We start from the raw sequence: 24,771 nt of genomic DNA, 5'->3' as shown, positions 1-24,771 counted from the left end.
TCCACTCCCTCCCAGTGAATAGTGATTCCTTCAGCTTTTAATTCCAAAGGTCTTCAACAAATAAACAAAAGGAAGATTACTTTTATTAGGGAAAGTCTTTATTTCAAAACCTAAAAATTTCATAAGATGAACACTTGCACAAATATTAAAAATATGGATTGTTCCTCTGTATTTATAAGTCTGTGACTTGCATTTTCTTTGGAATTTCCTTCATAGTTTATTTTTTTGTTGAATCCAAGTTAGGCATGTTTCCTTACAACCATATGGAAACTCTTGAGTTAGCTCACATCTGAAAAATGTAGTTTTCCATAGGACATATTGTATACTGAGTGATTGAATCTAAAATAAATTAAAAAAACAGGATTAGTTAAGTAAAATGCAAAAGAAACAGATGATAAAGCAACAATGTACTTCAGAGCAGTTTCTGGTATAAAGCAGCTTGGTGAAGCTGAGAAGCCAGAGAGAGAAAATAAATGTGAACAGTCAAATGATAATAGTGCAAGCACTTACATTTACTTAAGTTTTAAAAGGCTGCTGCATTATTGAACTGTGTGCTTTTTGTTCTGGTCAACCTTGAGTGAATTAATTGGCAGCTGGTACTAATAGCAGAAAGCAGCCACAAACCAACTGGATTGCAACAGCTGAGTGTGAAAGACTACAAACACCTTCAGATCTGATTTATTTGATTAAGACAGCAATTTATAGGTGACACTGTTCATCCTATTAAGCACACAGTTGCTGAGAAAGGGGCAGAGCTTCATAATTCTGTATAATTCCTTTAAAGCATCATAAAGAAATACTTTTTTCTGAGATTGGATGATTCATCAAAACGAATGAAAATCCATTAACTGGAGTGTGACCATGCCTCATGAGCAGGACATAGTGATTAGAAATCAGGCAGCAAAAATGAATGGAGAAATCTGTAAATAGCACCAAAAATTTAGTCTTTTTTTTTAGCAGCTGGCTATGCAACTGCTTCAGTCCACTGATGGGCTGAAGGTGGCCTGTGCAGCTGCAGGGAGCTCATGAGATCCTGGGATAAGGCACACCTCGTGGGATCTGGGATAAGGCACACCTCATGGGATCTGGGATAAGGCAGACCCCTGTGAGCCCAGTAAAAGAGTGGGACACATGAATCACACATTGCTTTAGATCATTGCATTTGTCCATCTGGTGCACTACTGCTGGAAACTTTTGTGCTCAATTTATTCTTATTTTTAGTCCTGCACAAACCTCTGGTCTCATTACCTGCTCACTTTTTTCTTTTTTTGCAGACTTGCTCTCTAAGTCTTCCTGGAGGCTGGAGAAAGGTACAATAAACAATGCCACCTTCTTACGTTTCCCTTGTCAATCTTCATAATTTTATCTTATACTTTACTTTAAGTAAGTATGACATAGAATGTGCATTTAGATGAGTATTTTTCCCTTATGGCTCATTTTTCACTTCTTTAATGGAATTTTCATTCAGGTTTTAAGTCATTATGATCTGACAGCATTTGAGGTCAAGAGATTGGGACTTGCTTGGCTACTCTCATATAACATCAACTCCCGTAGCTCATTTATTGCTGGGGTATGAGTGAGACACTTTCTGGAGAAGTTTGACAGAGGATATGACAAAAATTAAAGTTGTTTTTCTTCTAAACAAGGTCCCTTTTTGGAAAATACTCTTGCTGACTCTGTCAGAATGGGTGGCAAATGAGTTGGAAAAATGATAGGCTAAGAACTCAGAAACATAACAGCAGGTGTTAAAAAAAACTTTTTGCAAGTAAAATGGAGACTGCAAAAATTGTCTTTCATATGTACAATACAGCATTCAGGAAAATTTATCAGAGGATACCATATCACACAAAAGATACATTGGAAAGTATTTGGATGATATTTGTTCTAGGAAAAATTAAAATGGTATCAGGACCATCATAAAGCCCTCTTAGCTGTAAGGGAAAGATCTCACCATAGAGACAACTTTCCTGAAGATCTTCATAACCTCATAACCCTTCATAACCTCAGTTTAGTGAAATGCTTTTGATAACTTTTAAACTACATATTCAGAAATATTTTATATAAGTTGAAATTTGGTTTCTTACCTAATATCCATTTTTCTGATAAAGATATTATTTCCTGGTACTTCTTTCCTGGTTTTTTTCCTATACAGATTTTTGCCTGACGTAAAGCTTTACATATTTTCCCTCCTGCCAGCTGTATAAGTTCAATCAGCTTTTTGCAGGGGGGCTGGCTGGTAGGAGATACAAACATGACAGGCTGGTTTGAAAAGAGATTCTGCTTGTATCTTCCTGTTGATAGCTGACGCTGAAGCCTGCAGATCTGTATGTGAGGAAACAAGAAAATCAATTAACCAATGTGTCACATTTCCACTCAAAGTAAAACTAATCCTTGTTTTTCATAATTCAGAGAAAAAAAAAAGAAATATATTAGTATGAACTTTATTTTTTCAGGTGGATCAGAAATTATTGGGTAAAATACACAAAGAATTTGTGCTACTTGATCAATACAATTCTCAGACCAGATTTTGAGATTGGTTTATTTTATATGAAAATATTTTATTTCATTTTTATATGACATTTTACCTATGAAACTTCTTAAAGCACTTGACAATATAGTTTTTCACCATAGTCTTACATTTTTACATTTATAACACTTGCCATGACACTGAAATCTTAAAGGGTATTATAAATTATTATAGTCTTGCAGCACAAACTGTGATAGCCTTTATAATGTATAATGCTTGTCATTTTGTGTTGAGGAGTTTAGAAACATATCTAACTCTGAGTTTAAGCTACTTTAGGACCTCTTTTTCCCTCCTGTGCTCCACAGACACAAACTAAATTTTTGCTCAGATGTATGAAGTAACACAAAAGTACCAGCACTCAGAGTGAAACATGCACTGTAAACCCTTATGTGTGCACCAAAACCAAAAGAAGTTCTCTGTGAATACTGTGCAGCTTGTAACATTTGATCATTACAGCAAAAACCTTCTTGATCTATACAAGCCAAATTTTATTCTCAGTATATACCTGGCAGAACAGTGTTGCAGCAATTAAAGCCATTTCCTTCAGCTGTAATATGCATAAAAGCAGTGCATACAGCAGGTGTAAACACCACAATATGCAAAATAGAGTTTTCCTAACAAAATTTTTAAAAAAGATTGTTTTTCTTAGTGTGAGGCTGCCATTGACCTGCCAGAGCAATGCAGGTAACATCTCTGATTTTGTATTGCTTGTCAAAGTTTGGAAAATTTATAATGAGACTGGAGTTAATTGCAAGATGAGAACAAAAAGAAATGTTTCATATTATGTGATGCTTGGGTTTTTTTATACAGATGACAACATGAGCATGGAGGAAAGGTCATTTTTTACATATCTGGTTTATGAGACATCTGAATATGAAATTGCAGCATGTGAGAAGGTGGAACAGTGGAAAAAATTAGCTGTTTAGTGGATTCCTTCCACTCAAAACACAAACATGCTGTGAAACTATAGGCACTTAGTTATCTAATGTGATAATGTATGTGCTTGGCAGATGTGCAGCCAAAGTAAGAATCTCTACCTGATTTGCAGGGGATTATAAGGCCAAATGGTTCTGTGGCATGTTCACAGATATAAGTCCAAGTGAATTGCCTTAGCACCTCTGATCAATGAGCTGGAGGAAGATTCTGCAAAGCCTGAAACGCATGGTAACATGAGGCTTCAGCTCAGTGGCTCTGTCACTGGCCTCTGCTGTTCTGGGACGTGTCAATCTATGTCAACCTGAATTTTGAGATCTCCTCCGTTAATAAATAATTCAGCTTTCTCAGATTGTTAATTCCTTGGTTGCTCTCCTGAGAATAAAATTAGGTATTTTAAAATTAGGAATTCTTTGCTTTCTGAATTCACTAAGGTGTAAAGACAGTGACTGCTATGGATGAATCAGACCAAAAGACTCAATCCCAACACAAGAAATACCCTATATTTTCTATTCCTTTGTAAACTTAGGTTTAGGAATGGCATAGCACACCTAATCCTGTCTCATAGCTGCCAAGTAATTTTGTTGATCACAGCATCATTGCAGTTATATTGCAAACTTTGGAGGACCCAAATTTATTGAATTTATCTGATGGCCCTTCCTGATGCCTTGCACTCTGGGTTTGGACTCAGAGTATTGCCTACCTCCATCTGAGCAGAACACTCTTCTAGGAGTGCCTGTCTGCTGGGCATCTTGGTGTCAACAAAACCAGAAAATTAATAATTGTACTGTTTAATACATGGTATCAGATTTGGGATTCTCTAAGAGTACCTTTGTGATGGGTCTTGTGAAGCTTAGAGGCCATGATCACTGTCTTAAAAGGGGACTAGGTCAGGAACATAAGCCACTCTGCAATCTGTGATGTACAGAGCAGTGTGATTTTGGTGTTACTAGGATTGCAATCATTAATCTTAATTTAAAAACTGTGCTATTGTGAAACTATGAAAGTGCTTGTTGTAAGCACTTTAAACAAATTAAAACATGCACTATAGTGAAAAATAACAATCTCTTTGTATCAACCTCACAACAGCCTCATGACAAGTGCAATGCCATCTTAGTTCATCTGACACAGAGCTCTTTGGAATTTTTGGCACAAATCAGATGCAATTGATAGAAAAAAGACAATTCCAAAGAGAAGTGCTAGTTTATCTACAATAGATTAGATTTAACTAAAAAAGACAAAAGTCACACTGGTTTTGTCAACTGGAAACTCGAAGATTTTAAAGATAAAAATTATTAGAATCAGTAAGTTTTTATCTTAAGAAGGCAGTATGACTTGTGTTAGATAGAAGATACCAAATACAAATTGTTGCAATCTGCTATTTTCTGCATATTTTAGGGAATATTATTTAAAAGGGCTAATTGTATTCCTGCTTCCTAAAAAATTTCCCCTGAAAGAATTTATTTGCTGCCATTGTAATGAAAACTCATTTATATGATACATCTTCCTATAGAAACAACTATTGGGTGAAATTAATATTAAAGCAAATGTGTACATAGCTAATCATAAAATCAGGAAACCCAAATTTTAAGGACCTAACAGCACTCACTCACCTCAGCTCCTGTGCACAATTAGTATGCTTTATTTATGCATTCAGCACATAGTAGGAGCACCAAGAGAAGGGAAATGCTGCTGTGCTATCGAGCGGGTTTTCTTAAACCGCACTTACAATTCCATCTGGGTTCATTACCGGTGCATTTGACAGGAGGACAGGGTAAGAACACAGCACATCCCAGTGGCAGCATCAAAGGGAGGGCTCGACATGGACTGGCACCTCTGCATTTCCTTTGTCTGGAGCACCACCACCACCACACTCCCAATCAGCTGTGCCTGGATTTGCTCAAGCACACCGGATCCCCTCACAGGCCACAGAGAGGCAAAAAATCCCAGTGCTTACATTCAGAGCTCAGAGAGGAGTCTGGAAGATCAACTTTTCTTGCTGGCCCACTGGCCTGGAAGTCACACTGCTGGCAGCTGCTGAAGGGCAGCCAGCTGACCACACAGGCTTTGGCAGGGGGACGAGAGGGCACAATCCAGCCCTTACCCCTGAATTGACTCAGCTGCCTTTGCAACATCAAAGACTTTGCAGCACTCCAGGGGTGCTCCCAGCCCTTTGAAACCGTACCCATTTCATGCAAACTTTTGCAAATAAATAAATAATTCCTTAGCAGAGACCAAGCCTGGGAAAATATCAGATCCCAAAAGCAACTATTTCCACAAATTGTGGATCTATAAGTCAGTAGTTATGGTTACAGTTGTGTTAGTGCATATTAGACAGCACTGATTTTCAATTCCAGTAGCATTCTTCAGCAGATGAACACTAAAACAAAGTGTTACTAACCCATCTATTTAAACTTTTTGGTAAGACTCTAACCATGAGCCTCATCCTTTCACTAGCTGGATGAATGGCAGGAAGACACCTTTTACATGCACACATTTCTTGTAAATGTACCCTTAATGTAGTTGTTTGTTTGAACCTAAGTTTCAAATGGAAAAAAAAAAATACTGCTGACAGAAGTAAAACTTAAGGAGAATGTATTACAAATAAATAAAGTCTTTCTTTGCTATAAAGTAAAAAAATCACAAAAAAACTTCACCAACTATTGTCCGTCCTGTGACTCATTTTCAATTCCCTCAAGTCAAAAAAACATACAGTATAAAAACTCCTAAACTTTGTAGTTTTGTCTAGGACTGTATAAGAATACCTCCTGCTGGGCAAGGTGCCAGAACCAACACAAAACTCCATAAACTCCATAGGAGACAGCTATTGAGTGCTACAAAGGTATTATCTCTGAATAATACCTCAATTCATGTAATATGTAAGAAAATAAATATTTTGGATGCACATTAAATTTTTAAGCACTGCAAATGCTGATTTCCTATATACAGCACTCAATTTTCAGCGTCCAATTTTCAGAAAATAGCACATGAAGAAATGTGCAGTCTAAATTGCTATTAAATAATAATATTTCACAAAAATGAAATGAAGAGTATGGTTATGGTTTATCACAATTGATAAAAATTGAATTTGTAGCCTAGAATTGACAATGTGAAGTACTAGCTTCAAAATATACATAATGTAGCCATCTTTAATGATCACCCATCTGAAATTTTGTGCATGCATTCCACAAACAATGTATGCATTATTAATCCTCATTCCTAATTTCAATTATTGACTAAAGATAAATCTAAAAAAAGCCCCTTATGATTTATTTTATAATTCATATTTGAGCATTTGTGTCGTATTTATGAAAACATGGAAAGCTGTAATGTCTTGGCTATTGTTACTTGCAAAAATAATGAATATATTCTATTAAATACAAACATCAGAAAATAAAATTGCTGACACGAGTTTTAAGAGGGAAGATTGAATATTTTATGGTTTATATCTATTCAAAGATTGAGTATTATTTCATTTGAAATTGATTATCAAAATTTGATTTATTGCTCATTTTCAGTAAAAAGAAAACTGACTGTTGAAGTGTTAAGGATTAGTTCACTACTCCACAAATATTAATTGACAAAACCCACACAAAACTGATGAACACCAAACCCCACAGGCTTTATGCTTTGATAATGTACAAATTTAACAATAAAAGACAAACAAAAAGCATATTAATATAGTTTACAGATGTTGCTGGGGAAGCATTAAGCTTGAAGATTTTAATATTCACGTTATTTCAGTATGGATCAATACACTGTCTAAATAATGTTTACATTTTCAGCTGCTATAATTCCTTATGAAGCCCTTGTGAGAAATGAAATCAAAATTATATCTCTGTTAGAAATCACTACACTTCCATGATGCATTTTCAGATTCTCATTTAGTAAAAATTTTAAAGAAAATACATATGTGGAACCCCACATACATAGAGATCAAGGGCTTACATCCACACAAGTGAACCCTCAGCCTGCTTCTGATGAAAAGGAGAATATTGCAGTGTGCAGACTTCTGAAAATACAGTTATCCTGCAGTGAGAAATTTGCAGAATCTGCAGGACCCTACGGGGATCAAGGAGTGATTCGTGTTAATAGTGCAGTACTGCTGCAAGACAAAGACAAAATGATTTCTTTTTCATCTTTCTAAACATCAGGTTTAATAGGCTAGAAGCAGCTAATCAAATAGCAGCTCTATTTTTGTAGGAAAAACATGTGCCCTATATTTTAAACTTAAATTAAAAGCTTATCATTTTAGTTTGTTGGGTTTTTAAAACTATTTTAGCACCTGGATGTCTTTTTTTAACATTGAATACTAAATACTAAATTGTATACTAAATTGAACACTAAAATTGAATACTAAATCGAATAGTATTAGTAATACTAATAGAATAGAATAGAATAGTATTAGTAAAATAGAATACTAATAGAATAGAATAGTATTAGGAATACTAAAATTGAAATAGTATTCACTAAAAGCTTTAAAAATTACATTGAACTGCTGCACTAGAAAATAAATTGGTGATGTCTGGCATGAAAAAAAACATGCTAAGACCTGAAAACAACTTCCTTCAGCAAGCAGTTTCACAAAAAAATAGATCCTCAGCTTTCAAGAATGTTGTGTCAGTTAATGGAACGCCACACTGACGCAGGACCCCAACTGGTTCTGGATGTACTGCCATCCTTTTATCTCAACAGCACCCAGAACCTCATTCCACACTTGGGCATGACATTGCTAGTGATGTTTTTCCATTCTCAGAGCAAAACTCAACTTGCAACATTCATGCAATATAAATTAATTACAAATATGGCATCTTTGTCTCTTACTGTTTATTGAAACAATGTTTTCTCATTGGTTATCGATATCCTTTGGCTGAAACAGAAGCTCCCTGTCTGTCAAGACTTCAGACAGCCAGAAGTGAGAACATTTTGAATGCTTGTTAAGGCTACACCAGCCCCCAGCACATGCACACACATGGAGGTTGTGTACAGGCAAACAGGCCATAGGTTTCTGCAGTAGAAAACCTGGTGCTTTGAGCCAGGAGCCAGAAGTGGAAGAGGATAGAGTAGAAAATTTGGTCTAGAAAAAAGAAAGTTTAAATGTCTGGTCTTGGAAAATAAAAAGGAAAATAAAAGGAGAACTGGCATACAGTTAAAACTGTATTATCTGAAAAGTTATTCAAAACAGTTTCTTCCCCTCCTCTGAGACTCCTTCACATAAGAGTTTCCTGGCCAAGGCAAGGGCAAAAGCAAGAACACTTGAATCCAGACAATTCAGCTGATATTGTTTCTTTCTACTGCGTTTTGGCAGACAACCGCGCTTCTCTCAAATCCCACAGACTGATAAGAAAAGTTAATTTCACCAATTTATACTCTGAAAGACTGAGCCCCAGTGGGAATACTGTATGAAAATGTTTGGCAAATAAATCTACTGTTTGGCGGATATTCAAAATTATACTGGAAGATGTCTGAACCATTTTTTTCCGGCATAGCAAATTTTTTCAGGAAAAGAAAAAAATAACTTATTTTTAGTTTAATTTCCTTGTTTTCCAGAGATGGAGCTATTTTTAAAAAATGCATAATTCAATGTAATCAACTATAGATTAATAAAAAACAAATCAGGGTAAAACATTGTCTTTTCCCATTTGAGAATAACTATGACTTGCAAATCAAGGAACTGTATTACCAATATATATATAATTTAAAAACACTCTGATAAGATTGTAAGATACGGTCACTTTAACAATTTGCTTAGAACTTCAAAAATATTCTGAAATAAATATATTTGCATTTGGTTTCAACACAAACTAAGTATTTTTGAAATTAAAAAGTCCTTTAATTACAAATTAGCTAACTAAGAAATGATTTTTCAGGACTAGAAATTTAAACTTTTCTTCCAAAATACCTCAAAATGCATCCTTCCATTTTGTCTTATTTCAAGAGAACTCAAGTGACTACCAGGCAGTGGTAAGAATGCAAATTGCAATTGCAAATTTACATCAAAATTCTGCAAATTATAACTGGGAAGGGTTTTCCTCACCAGAATATCAATAAAGCAGTCCTGTTGCATGCCCCATGCCAAAGTGATGTATGAGTGTGTGGCACTTTCACCTCTGAGCCCTGCACCACTGGCATACCATGAGGGTTACATGTACTACATGTGACAAGTCCCCAAGAATCCCTGTAAAATTTCAAGACAGAAATCTTCCACCTTTATATACAATCTAGTCCAATGCTTAACTTCTCTCACTGTTAGAAAGCTTTCCTTAATTATATAACCTAAATTGCCTCTGATGCATTTTCAGCCCATTATTTCTTGTCCTAGTGCCAAGGGACATGGAGAACAATTTCTTCTTTTCCTCTTTGCAACAACCTTTAAATATTTGAAGGCAGTTATCATGTCTCCACTCAGTTGTCTCTAGACTAAACAAACACAGTTCTTTCAGTCTTTGCACTGGGGTCATATTTTGTAGACCTCTGATAGTTTTGTTACTCTCCCCTGGATTTTTGCCAATGGATCCACATCTTTCCTGAAGCGCGGTGCCCAAAACTAGACATGGTATTCCAGCTCAGGCCCCACCACTGCTCTCTGCACACTGCAAACAATCCATGTGTCTTGTGCTTAGCATTCCTGTTAACACATCCTTGAAAGCCTGCTTCTTTTATCAGAGTATGACAGAGGTTACATATATTGGTTCAGATGCTCTAAAAGGTTGAGTTGCTCTTTGGGCAGAACTACTGCTTTGTCACTCTGCAGGTGATTATCTCTCTGCCTTTGCAGTTGTCTTTACTGAACCCCATGATACTTATTTCTGACCATTTCGTCTGTCCCTCAAGGTTAATTCTAGTCTGTTGTAGCTTAGCCCTGGTGGCAGCTAAGCACCACAGAGCTGCTTGCTTCCCCATTCTGCGGGATGTTGTGAGGGAGGAAATTTGCAAGGGTGAAAGTGAGAAAACTCACAAGGTGAGATGAAGACAGTTTAGTAATTAAAGAATTGACAGAGTGAATCTGCAGTTCTACTAACTTTAGGTAATCAGACTTTACAGCCTGGTAGCTTAGCAAAAGCCTAGATAACAAAGCCTAGATACAGTATATGGATGGAATAGTTGTACATTTTATGCCAATGGTTCCCACATGTGCTGGTGTGGTGGCTTCATTATGTTTATGACAAAGAGCTCATGTGATCATTTATGGATCTTCTGCACAGGAGATCTAAGTGAGCAATGTCGAATCTACCATTTCATATCCTATTATTGGTAGGACTCTCGACCTAACACAGTTTTTAGATGCACGCAAGTCTATATGTCTCAAAAACACAAAGCAAGAAAAATAAGAACAGAAAGGTTATTTCCTTAATTCAACTGACAGTTGAACAAAGGCAGTTGAGACCATATGCAAACCAAGAAAATCTTAGCCTCAAAATAATTTGATTTAGACAACCAGCCATGACTTTAAAAGTTATGTAATATATAGATGGACCTGTTTTTCCTCACAGCGGACAAATATCTGTTCTTGCTGGATCTATCCTCACAGGACCTTTGGTGAAATGATACTTACATTTTTGCTGTTCTAGTTTAATGCAATTTTGAAATGAATCTGTTAGTCATTCCCATGGAGTGTACTTCTAGTTGTCACTGTGGAGCAGCCATCCCAGCACAGACTGTACTCCATTTGGAATGAACACGCTCAGAAGATGGGCTTGGTTCAGGGGAGCAGGCTGGACTGAGCCCAGAGCCCAAAGCACGTGTGGTGTGCACGGTGCTCTCGTCACTCACTCACGCACTCTGCAGATCCCTTCCCAGTTGTCTGGATCACTGACTCCTAGACACAGGCACCAGAGAGCATGGAGTCACTTCTGGCAGATGTAATGGGGTAGTGATATAAGTATGGGATGCTTCTTTCAAATGGATTTATTAACTGCACAAAATGAATGACCTCAACAAAATGTAGGCTGTCTTTTAACAGCTGCAACTTGCCCATATTGGTATCTCATAGTTCATTCTTATACAGCAGCAGAAGGAGGAAGATTAGTTGCATTTTGGCATTTATTCCCTCATATTGCAACCATTTACCCATATTTCATGTAAGGTCTCCTCTAGGTTTACCAAAATCTCCCAACCCACATAAGGCAAATTGTTTGTTGGGTTTTTGTTTTAAGCAGACCAGGGCATAAGACCAGTATGTTATTAATTTCAGCAGAGTAGCTTAAGGAATGAAGTATTAATGAAGTAAATAGCAATGTTTAATCATATGAGAGTAAACATTTGCATTTTCACAGACGGAAAGAATACATTTCCAGATAACTATATTTCAGTGATGAAAGACCACACTGAAACAGAAATTCCATGAGCTAATAACATGCTGCACTTAATGGAGAGCAACTTGATACTCCCTATGGTTAAATACTACAAATGATGAACACAAGGCATGGAAGCCCAGTATTTGCATTAAAGAAATAAATTCCAAATTATAAGCTCATTACAACTACCTTAGGCTTTTCAGATATTGGATCTTTTTGGAGAGTCTAATTTTTTTTTTTTTTAATCAGCACAGGATATTGTGCAGTGAGTTTCAAGAATGACATTTGTTTTGCTGGCTTAGTGAAGTGGGGAATCCTTCCATTTGCCTTTAACAGTAAATGATAAATCCAGTGCTGTCAACAGATTTGCTATACCTGGCAATGTGCAGATGAATAATACTTTGAAAAATAAAAGAGTTTTCTATTCCAGTAATAACAAAGTGAGCGATCTTGTTGAAAGGAAAAGCCTGGCAAATGTGAAGGGTTACGCAGATGTTCCCAAATGGCTCATTCCCCAAACAGTTGTATGAACCCATAATAAATGTAATCTTAACATTTAAAGTAATAGCTAGTTTTATCTTTAAAATATGAAAATGTGAGTCCTTTTGCTGTGTCTCAGCAGACTGAATTGTTTTACAGGAAGACAGAATACATTCTTCTCTCTACTCTTCAGTTTTAGCTGAATGCCATTGCAACGCCCAGCAGTAACTCAGTGTGTGCCAAACATGAATATTTTCAAGCGTCATTTGAGTTTTAGAGGCTACAGTAAGTGATGGGAACACAATCGTCTTGGGAATCTACAAATAACTTTAAAAAAGCTCATAAATCTGGCTTTCATGTTTAGGTTTTCAACAGCTTTATGAAATATGTCAAAGCTTGAACACAGTGAGTTCGTTTTCCTTCAAATTTTTGAGGATTGACTTCTCAATCTTTTTTGATATGCTGCAGAGAAACAAATAAAAAAAGGACTTGACTTTAAAAATTAGGCATCAGCAAATTAGATTATTTTAAAAGTTGCTTTCTTATTTTAATTTTTTTTTGTATCAACAGAAGAAAAACTAAGTAGGGCAGCCTGAAGTATTCCCTCATCAAAACAACCACAAAATGTTTCTGTTTAACACACAATATATTACAACATACCAAACAAAATATTAACAAAAATGTGATGTATAATTAAAATATTTTTTTTCTTAAATTGTTTAAAAAAGATGCATCATAATGACTAAGCCCAACAGAAACCTGGAGAGCTGCATTCAGAAGTCCCATGCAAACTCTCTACTTACAGGGAAACACACACACTACAATGATAATTAGCAGGGAATTTTGGTTTTTAAAATATGAACTAAAGGGTCAGTTGAAATTACATCAAAATTCAACAGCAAAAATCTTTAAAATTGTCTGAGAATCAAAAATGAGCCCACTCAAAGAGATTACCTGGCATCACACATGGTGCAACTGCTGTGGAATGCTGCCCACTGCAAAACTAGACCTGATTTGGGTTGCTTTCAGAAACTCCCAAAAGAACTGCTATCATGATTACCTCTATAACTTCCCTGAGTAGTACTCCTTGGCAGGAATACTTCTTTATGTGTAATAACATCTCCTCTTCACTTAATCTATGTCACAAATTGAAAGATCCCATAGGAAGAATGGAAAGCAGAGACATTTAATCCTCCAGCACTAAAAGTAGCAAGTGGAGTTGCCAGCACACACAGAGCAAAAACAAAAAAAACAAACCCTAGGTGTTCAAATATTTGACCAGGTGGTTTTTATAAATTATGTTTTAAAATTACCATTCCTCAAGAAAACTTTATTGGAGAGGACCACTTTCTTCACAGGTGCTAAACAAAAGACATGACTAATGATTTCTATTTGAAGATTATTTTAAAGAATGATTGTACTTTTTAGCATGACAATAATATAAGAACTTTGACTATATTGTGACAGCAAGCTGGGACTATCTTCTGTATAATTGAGGGAGAAATATTTATGTTGTGAATACAGATTAAGTTTAAAGCTATGATAGCTGGTGGGCTAATGGCTGAGTACCTGACACTAAATTTGTCTTTGCTCTTATTTCTCAAGTTAAGGATAAGCATTTGAAAAGGATTTGTTTTAATAAAATGAAAAAAAATGAATTCACAAGCCACAGTTGTAAGCTGTGCATGGTAACAACTGATGCTCAACCAAAAGTAACCAATTCCAGCACCTGTTTAAGGAACTGACACTTATGAACTTGTGAGCTAATACACCAAACACATTTGCAGCAGATCTCCCCACTGTTTTCTTCTCAAGAGTCTACAGGAGGCAGAGCAGACAGTGTCTCAGTAACTTGATCAAATGCTGGAGGAAAACAGAAGTCTAACATGTTGTTGCTGTGAATAAGAAGCTTGAAACATAAACTTTATTTGGAATACAATCTTATTCCTGATTAGGATTTCAGATGCATTTGGGATTTTGACATACAATAACATTTCTGATTTTTTTCCTTTTTTTAATGACATATTTCTGATTTAACTTTTTTTCAGTGACAAAGATAATGGAACAATATTAATTTGACTAATTTGATCTTTGCATTTGCTCTTGCAGCAACTGTCTTAATGAAGATCAAATAAAAGCATGACACTAAAGGTGAAGATATTGAAGTGCTAATCTGAAGTGGCAATCTAAAATGAAATCACAAGAAATTCCACTTTGTTTACTAAAATTTCATGGTGATCTTCTAAAAACCTTTTTAAAAAAAAAAGAAAAAATAAATATTCTTGTAAATTCCATATGGAATTTGGGTTTGTTTTAAATTTGAGCTTGCCAGTTGTGACGCAGTTAAATACGGAGAACTAGGCAGACTTATTATGGTAGTGGACTTTCAGTGACTTCTCATGCTAGCTGGGCAAAGTTTGTAGGGTCAAACTCCTGACCCTATCCTCATTTCTGAGTTCCTTTCCTATGTTCCTGCTGTTCTTCGTCTAAGAATGGTGCAGGATCGAGTGTTTAGCACCTTCTAGTCTAACTGGATTTTACCTGAAGTGCTTTTGCTTTAGTGAAAGCAGAAAGCCTTTTCAAGGACTGTCATTGCATATGCAAGCAGTTCCAATTTGACAACCAAAGGATACTCAGCAAGTACTGTCCATAAAATATGAGCAAGTGGGATTTGAGCTTAAATGCAAGATAAATACCCTGAAGCACAAATAGTCACAGTCTTCAAGCAAAACTAATAGTTATTTTCTAGTCACACATCTGGATATCTTAGATACAAATGCTCAATGCTTCTTTCTTGCAAACTAGTTTTCTAGTAAATGTATGTAAATAAATATTTATCATATCTGGGTCTGCCCAAATCCATAATTCCCACTAAAATCCATGGCAATAAGGTGGGTGTATCAGGAATACAACTTTATCCTTATAATAATGCAAACTCTCATGAAAGTAACTGCTTGCTTGCACACATACTATATTAAAGTATATACACTAGGAGAACGAAAAAAAACAATATAATCCAGCTAGTCCTGCAAGGGAAAAAGTTAAAAAATTTCCTGCACACTCACTGGATCATATATGCATTTTTATTGTAAAATTCTATTAAATTTAAAATTGAGGAGCTAGCATGGCAGTTCTAATGCTACCCATGGAATATTTTTTTAAAACGACATTACTGATTGAGGTGTAATGCATTTGTCCTTATGCTGTGGACTGCTACTGGAGCTATCATATAAAGCCATCATTGCTCAGACTGTTAATGGGGGCAAGAACTCACTGCACAATACTGGAATACTCTGGGGCTTAAACAGAGAAATAGTAATGATGTGATTTGGAGGGAATTCAATAAATCCTTCTTATTAAAGAAAGGCCAGTGTCATACAGACTTTGAAGGGAGGGGAAAGCTAAGTCTTCTCCTGAGAAGATACACACATAAACCCCAAAGTGGTTTTTAATGATTTCACAGCTAAACAAAACTACATGGCATTGTCATGCTCTCCTCTGCTACAGAACAGAGAATGTTATATAATACATAACATTCTCTGTTATATATTACAAACAAATATGACAGTTAAAAATTAGATAATCCCATACTAAAAACAGTAGTTTTATCAATTTATCAACTTTATCATAGCTGATTACCTCTCCAGTTTGAAATAAAGTTGAAATCAGGTATGAGATGACTGGAGAAGGAAAATTTAAAATACTTTGACTAGGCAAGTTTTATATTATTTTATATAATAAAATAATTTAAAAGGAATACATCATGTTTTAATGTTCATTAAAAGCTGAATATATTCACTGAGGCACACTTTGGTAGTGCCAGCATGATACAGTCACAAAGTATGCACATCAGGGTGACAGCTAAAAAGCAACAGAGAGCTTTGCACATAATCTAAAACTAAATCTGTATGTAATTTCCTTCCCTTTGTTAATTGAAGATTAAAACTAAATCAAGGGGAAGCCTTCTATGAGACTACTTCCAACAACAGATGACTCAACTAGCACCTGAGAATTTGTTGTGCTTGTGTGTACTGAGGTTCTGAACTTCCTGTTTCAATAAAATACCAAACAAGTTGTGTTTCCTTTACAAATAAGCTATTACATCAAACCCTGTTCCTATAATTTCAGTTTTTGTCCTCATTCCAACATTTTCTTTGGCAAATGTAGAAACATTCTAATTAAAGAGAAGAGAAAAACAAGCATCATTCATCATGGTAAGAATGAATGCTTGAGAGAACATCCTTACTGGTTACTTGTTCATTCAGTTTAATTTGGCTTTTTAAGTGCACTTAATTATGGCATGCAGTTCTCAGAGATAAAACATGGGTAGCGGGGTTTCCACTAATAGTGTCTTGTGAAAGCTATTAAAGGTAATAATTCCTCTAATGCCATACAAATGTAATACCACCTGTGTAAACTAATTAAAAATATTTTTAGAACACCATAATACTTTAAATACACTATTCTTTAACATAGCATTTGAACTTTTTTAAAGTGGAAATGTTCCTGTGTTGTCATCAGCACGATCTATAAGATAAGAGCAGTAAGAATCCTTTCCAATGTCATCTTTCCTTAATTTTCACATTTTGACCTCTGTCTACTTCACTTGCAATTAACCATGAGAAAGACAAATTCCCATGGAAAGGTAAATACCAGACCTGCAAACACAGCATAATGTAACTGTCTGCTTAAGTACAATACAGCCTATATATTGCAACATATGTGGTTTCTTTCCTAAATTTACTTAACCACAGAATTGGAAGTGCTGATTCACCCAGGCAGAAGCTCAAAGTTAAAAGGACACTATAATAGGAGTTATAATTAATGAAACAAATGTCATTTAGGATAAGTCCACGTGCACACTGTATTTTTGTGGAGAGCACTACCTCTTTGTCTTATAAATCAAAGGCTTCCAGCAAATGAAGCTAAAACCCCAGTCAGCTGCTTGGGGTTGTGTTCTAGACAAATCTGGAATGCAGTAGAAAAAACATTCACTGTAAATGGCTAAAGCCAGTGGAGGATGCTGAAAACTTCTGATGAAAGAAATAACCACTATGATGTCTGCAACACCCTCTGAGGGCTGCATGAAAATAGAAATAGTGCAGTTAATCCTGGAAAACTCCTATGTTTGAGGAATGATCTCATCAAAAATGAGAATGACTTGGCAGTGCTGTTGAGAAGAAGCCAGCAGCCCTACAGCAGTGGTGAGATGCTCTTGGGGAAAGCACAAACAGGATATTGGATGGCAGTGTGCACTCACAGCCCAGAAGGACATACATATCCTGGGCTGCATCAGATGTGATCAGGAGGGCAAGGGAGGGGATTCTGCCCCTCTGCCCTGCCCTCTTGAGACTCCACCTGGAGACCTGCATCCAGCTCCAGGGTTCTCAGCATAAGAAGGGCATGGAACTCTTGGAGCAAGTCCAGAGATCACAGTGGTGACCAGAGGGCTGGAGGGCCTCTCCTACAAAGACAGGCTGAGAAAGTTGGGATTGTTCAGCTTGGAAGAAGAGAAAGCTCCTGGGAGACCCTAGAACAGCCTTCCAGTACTTTAAAGGGGCTACTAGAGAGCTGGAGAGAGACTTCTTACAAGGGTATGTAGTGACAGGACAAGCAGAATGGCCTTAAGATGAAGGAGAGTAGGCTTAGATTAGATATTAGGAAGAAATTCTTTACTGTGAGTTGGTGAGGCACTGGAACTCCAAAGATAAGGATGTATTCCTGGAAGTGTCCAAGGCCAGATTGGATGGGACTTTGAGCAGCCTGGTCTAGTGGAAGGTGCCCCTGCCCATGGTGGAGGGGGTTGCAGTTTGATGATCTTTAAGGCCTCTTCCAACTCAAACCATTTTATGATTCTATGACTGTCCAGAAAAAATCCCATAACCAAACAAATCCCAAACAAAAAATCAAAACCAACAAACAAACCTGAAGCAAAAAAACCAGGAAAAAGATTGTCTACTTTTAATATCAGATTAATTACTATGTGTCCTTCAGCATCTTCTACTTGAGTAAGCAGCAAGCAGCCCAATCCACACCAGACAGAGAATAATAATGACAATGGGATCACACCATGATACTGCTTCAAGAAGCACATCTTTAGTTTCATAAGCGTGAGCTTAGCCAAACCAAAAACCCAACAGGATGGGACAAACACATCTTTCAATTGTTGATGCCATTCCTATTTTACAGTTTCTCTTCTAAGCCATAATCAAGTCAACTCTGTAATTCAGCATAGTAAAGTTTTGTGCAAAACTTAATGTCATAGTTATCTACCTCCTTCATGTTAGACTAAACCCAGAACTTCAGTAATAGTACTCTCTAAAGTCTGTAGAGTTTGGCCTTGCTTCGTGTTGAAACTGCAGCTGTTTCAAGGCACTTACAATGTACCTTGATTCAGGCAGGAATCCCTGAGGCTAGGCAAAACTTTTGGTAGATCATAAAAGTTTTGGGACAAGTTTTTCAGTCTTAACATGATAGTGAGGACACCTTTAAACTAATTCTTATATGTGTACTTTCTTTGATTTTAGAAAGTTAGTACTAAACAGAACTTTTATACTTTTTCCCTGGATTGTCCTAATATGTTCAAAACATATTAGTTTAAAAGATAGACACTAATTAATAGTTACTGTTAAAACAACCAAGAAAATTCCACAGAATTCAGACTACCCATAAAATTCCTGTCTCTCAGGCAAACATACTGCTGTTAGACTTCTTTCTCTATAATAGATTTAAAAGTAGGCATGACATGCAGCAAAGACTATTGAAGGTGAGCAGAATCTGGCAGCTTCATTTCCACAGGTAAAAGCCTCTCATGTGAATCACTGCCAGAATTTCCTGCTTGAAATGCATTTGATAAGGCCTCCAGGCCACAAATAAATCTGGTAGAATGAAATATGGGTAAAGTGTGACCTTTCAGTCAGATTGGGCAAAAAAAAGGACAGAAATATTCTTCTGAAGATCAAAAGGTCCCTGGTGCAGACACTATCCTTTGATTTGGATTTGTACAATGCATTGAATACAAAGTCTGGTTTCATATTCAGTGGAAAATAATGAAGAAATGCTACTTTTGTAATAGTAATATACTGACTAGCAAAGTGAGGCTCTTTTTTGATTGCAGCCTCTGGGACCAACTTCAGGCAAATATTAAATAATACTTTTTAAAATTATGAATTTAGACCATCTTTTAAGTACTTGTGATAAATAACTTCAATACACAAGACATAAATCATTGTAAGAAAAACATGACAATGGAACTTCTTGTCTTTGAAAAAACCTCCAAGGTCTACAACAGAACTTGATCAACACATAATAAATCACAAAACACTAAGAACAAGTACAGAAGTATACTAACATATAAAAACATATACTCACAAGCACAGTAAGACAAAATCATCATTTCAAAGTAAATCAGCTGATGATGTAATTTAGTTTGACAACTGTCTTATGAATACATTTTAATTTTTTTTTTCTGGTTGTGTGGTTGGAGCAAAGGTATGGGAGTTAGGAATCAAAGGAGACTATTAAAATGCTTATATCAGGAAAACTAAGACTAGCAGGACAAAATCTGGCACATATCCATGGAGTATTTTCTTCATATTAGCTGTGAATTACTTCAGCCTCCATTTTGGAGGACAGAATTCTGCAGTTAAGAATGTACCTTAGACACCCTTTTGAAAGTGCCTGAGAAGATGAGCTATATCAGCTAAAATGTACATTCTGAAGCTCTCAGGAAATGTAATTGAGAAATACATTCAGAAAAATTTCAGGTCTGTAGGTCATCATCCTACCCTGTGGAGACACTGTCATGGACTTCAGTGTCATATTCTCTTCCAGGACCATGAACAGAGATGCAGTACAACTTTTTGCTCATGACTAAATGAAGAAACAGTAAGGAATTTACTAAAAATAAGGGAATTTTAATTAAATAAATAAGATTCGCTTTTGCTGGAACCATTGCATAACACTGTGTTTTGAGGGAGTCAGGTTTGTAAGTAATTTTATTTCCTGGATATAGTGTCCTACAACTATAATAAAAAAAAGCCAACAAAAGCATCTCAACAGCTCCACTAAAACTGCCAGACCAGAAATTTTCCCTTCCCAACATAGCGGTAAAGAGTGTCCACAAAGTTCCACCATATTTTGGCTCTTCAGCTATTCCATCTAGAACTAATATGAAATAAATGATAATAAAATGATAAGAGCCCCTAATTCAGCACATTTTTCCTCTTATAAAACAGAACTTCTTGATATACACATTCTTCTGCGCTATGTAGAAGTAGTTTTTACAAGTTCACCTTTTAAATAAATGGAATGTACTTTGGACTGGCAGCATTTTAACTATTACAGATAAACACTGCATATAAGCCTGATTTACTATTATGTAATAAAATACAGTATAAAATAAAATACACATAAACACTTTCCTTCTACCACAACAAGTGTGCGGATCAAGTAAGACAAAGCAGGATTTCTGAAGCTTTAGCTGTATAACCCCTGTGGGGCTCCAATGGCTTAACCAACAAAAAATCATTATATGCAGGAGCCAGGAGGTTTTCTAGCACATCCTGGTCTTATGAAACTCACCATTTTTCCATTTTGTTCATATGTGGAAGACAGAACTCCAATTTTTCTGTCACTACCATCCATACACGCAGTAGGTTTCACTCATAAAATACTGAACATGTACAGAGCAACCTTTTTTACTGAAGGATAAAGGTATTTAGATGGCAGTGACTAAAACAACCATGATATTTCTAGGCATTATGATAATATACATTACTTACAGTAGGAAAAGAATATTAAAGCTAAAAGCTGATTATTAGCATCAAGCACTTTTGCAAAGTGTACGTGACCATCTGCCAGTGAGCTTGCAATGAATCATACAGACAAACACAATCACAGTGCAACATCACCAGAAAAGAAAAGACAAAGGCACATAAACTTGACTATGTTTTTTTCTACAGTGGAAAAAAGATCAAAGTAAAATTTTGATTGTGTTTTTAAATGATAACACAGTTTCCCCAAGTGTTGATTTTCTACAAGTGCAAGATTACAGTTCAGATGATAATGTAAAAGCATGTGTAATGCATGCATAACATGCTACACTTGCAGCAAAGTAGAAATTTATCAAATCTCTGTCAATAGAGCAATAGAAACATCTGTTCTTCCTTGCAATTAATATTGGCCTGAGTCTGTTCTTATTACCTGTATACTAGTTTCAGCTTCTTTACTGCAGTCTTTGCTTGCTCTTCTGGTACTTTGTTATCCCCTTCTAAACACATCCCAGTGCTTCTTTTCATTTAAGAATCACATCTTTCCAAGAAACTCAAAAAACAACCCCAAAGCAAACAAACAAAACTGAACTTTTGTTTTATGAAATGTAGTCTATGTTTATGTGCTGAGAAAATCCTGTTCTAGAACAAGCTGTCAACAACCTTCTTTTAGAAAAAAATTTGCATTCACTCATTTTTCATTTCCATGTTAGTCCAAACCTGTCAAATGTGGAGAGGAAACTAGAGACATACATCACAATTACAAGCAAAATTACCAGTGAAAAGTTTTTGTGACCAAAGTGTACCAAGGCAGCAAGATTCTATTAGTCAGTTACATGAGGTCATTGTACTACAAGGACCACAGAGTGGTAAAAAGGAATTACAGAACTGATTTTTATCCTGGAAAATTAGCTATGTAGATAAAACAGAGCTCTTTTTAGGAGCTAATTGGGGTGTTACAGTTATTGTAAGTCATTGCAGAACATAATCATGGGCTCCTAGATTATAGTCATGTGCATAGATTCATCACATCAGCCAGAGAAGGCACAGAAGTAGATGGGTACCCTTCCCAGTATGGGCTCCTGAGCAACAATCAGATGCATCCATTAAGTCCAACAGATTTCTAGAACTGTTTTATCTTGTCCATTTTGTCATGTATGCTATGTATATCTGAGTATCCTACATTTTTAAAAACAAATTTTAGATAAAATTGGCCTTTTGACTCAGCAGGTCTTTGTGAACTAACATTTAAAGGACGTATTCCACAAAAAAATGATGCTATGTCTTCCTCCTTCCAGTTTGAGCCAAATTCCCTGGTATGGAAGCAGGATGTACTTCAAGTTCTCATGTCTTCACTGGTAACAAAGGATAAAATTAGTGCCAGGCTCAACAATCTATCTTTATTAAATAAAAATAGTAATTTACATATGCATCCTGAATATGTAAAATTTCCTTTCTTGTCTGTTAGCAATGTATTGAATACAAGGATTATTCTGAGTTTCACAGATGTGACACAGACAAAGAAACAGCATTGAAGGACTAGAATAGTACAAAAGCAGCATGTAACTTGCAGAAAGTAACAGCCTGGTAGTACCTTTTTTAACCTGGGATGTAAAGTGAGATGCTAAGTAGATGATTTATGCTCTCTCTTGCAATATAATTAACACTAAAACCGAAAGCATGATAAATGAAGGTAAATATTCTCAGGGTTCTTTCCATTAGACTGGCAGTTGATGTGCTTAAAAAATCCTCCACATGCATTAACCTGAACATTGTAAACATTCTACGTGCAGCCACAGTAAGTTTTAGCAAGTGAAACCTGTAGGTGACTGTGGATTGTATTGCAGACAGGAACCCAATTCTAATTTGCTTTGAAGTTTTCTACAGCATCCAAGGTATTGAGAGGTACAATAAACACATACATGCCAATAAAAAGGAGTTGAACAGTATTAGATTTATAAATAGATACAAGAACACAACAACTTGAAAGCAATGCCAAATAGGCAGATGTTATCAGTATTTACTTTCATATTTTGGAAATGTGAAAGGAAGGTCTTACAATAGGACTTTAGAATTTACATTTCTGGGACTGCTAACTGAACTATTCAGAAACCAGGATTCTAGCTTTCAAAATCATGCTAAAAAATATGGGATTTATTTACTTGCTCCCTTCTACTGCCATTTTGCAGAGAAACATTTTCATGCTTCTGTAACCATGAGGAATAGAATTATTTTCCCTAAATTTAAGCTATCATTTCTTTCTTAATCTAATTAGTTCACAATTTAGGACATAACAGAACAAAAGGACAGAGTAACATAATCACTGGCAACACCCAAAAACAAGGCAAGATTTATCTGTTACCCCAAAACTCTTGAGAAAATTTGTAACAGCTGCAGTTTACATTTCAAATACAATCTAAACTACTCATGCACTGAACACTTTAAAAGGCTCTTAGGCTTTTCCAAGCTCATAGATCAGAGATACATTCTTACCTAAAGATGCAAAGGAAAACATACTAGGATTTTTGGTGGTCTCTAAGCCTACTCTGAGAACCTCTGAAAATCTGTCATTCATTTATGAACATTTAACATTTCAAAGTTTTAACCACAAAGCATTTTAAAGTACAGAATACATGGCTATTCCAGTTCAGAGATATTGTTAGAAGTTGACTCTAGCAGCTGAGATCGGAGCAGAATATAAAAATTAAAAACAGAATAAGGATTTAGTGATCACTTATTCCTCTGGTTTTATTCTCCTGCCTGTAACTTTTCTTTCTGCTGAGCTTGGCAGATGTCCCACAGAATGGGGGATGTCCAGTATTACACAGTCAAGTCTTATGTCTCATATGAAAAGCATATGGAGTATGCTTTTCTACATACTTTCATTGAAACCAGGCTGATTTTGATGCCTAGTAAACTGGGAAAATGACACAATGTATAAGTCGATAAAACCTTCATGTACAACAGATGCACTACCAGCTACAGTGTATTTGATGTCCAAATACAGAGCTGTTACACAGTCCCAAACTGTCCTGAATTTCAACAATTAGTATTTAGGATTCACAACTCTACCTTTATACAAGAATATTAACTAGAAAAAAACAAGAAGAAAAAGAAAAGGACGAGAAAAGAAATCCTCCTCCCTTATTTCCAATTCTGAATACTTTAGTTTCTGTTTGTTTTCTGTTCATTAAAATTACTTCATTCCACCAGCTGTGATATGGTGCAATACTTACTAAGCCATCTGCCAGTTCATTTTTTTGGAAACAGGTGCCTCCTTCTGACATGGAAGAGCCAGAAAAGAGATGGAATTTGATGAATGAACATTTAATGAATTTATGAACATTGAGAAATCAATGAAAGAGAACCAAGTTTTACTTATTGTAAAGCCTGATTTGGATCAGCCACGAAAGCCAATATTTGAACTAGTGGTACCACCTCTTGAAAATGCTTCCAATTGTTTAACCAGTCCACAGAATGTTTGGTGAGAAATCTGTATCTTTTAAAAAAATTCTCACTGTGTAAAGCTAATGCAAATGGCAACTGTGTGAGGATTCACACATTCTGGTTTATTTTAAAAATACACTTGTGTTTCAAATAAAGACAGTTCTTGGCTACTGTTCATGTCATTAACAGTTTTAAAAGCCTCGGGCCATCCTCTGTAAGCAGGCACAGGGCATCAGCAAATTACAATAACGCAGAACAGACCCACATTTTGTTTACTTCAGCAGCTTCTGATCATTTTCCATGACAGATGTATCAC

At 36.0% G+C, this 24,771-nt stretch overlaps 1 protein-coding gene across 1 annotated transcript in view; it reads right to left on the bottom strand.

Annotated features, from left to right (window-relative positions):
- Window positions 1-207: 207 nt before the first annotated feature.
- Window positions 208-24,771, bottom strand: part of MCPH1 (microcephalin 1) — a 122,643-nt gene continuing 98,079 nt past the window's right edge. Inside the window, exons 12-13 of the mRNA XM_084202602.1 lie at window positions 2,085-2,322; window positions 208-339 (exon numbers count right to left, since the gene is read on the bottom strand). Coding sequence (XP_084058728.1) covers window positions 284-339; window positions 2,085-2,322 — 294 coding nt within the window. The 3' untranslated portion in view covers window positions 208-283. The remainder of the gene's footprint in view (window positions 340-2,084; window positions 2,323-24,771) is intronic.

Source organism: Fringilla coelebs, assembly GCF_963513975.1.
Source record: "Fringilla coelebs genome assembly, chromosome: 3".
Lineage (NCBI taxonomy): Eukaryota > Metazoa > Chordata > Aves > Passeriformes > Fringillidae > Fringilla > Fringilla coelebs.
This window is presented reverse-complemented; position numbering and strand designations above follow the sequence as displayed.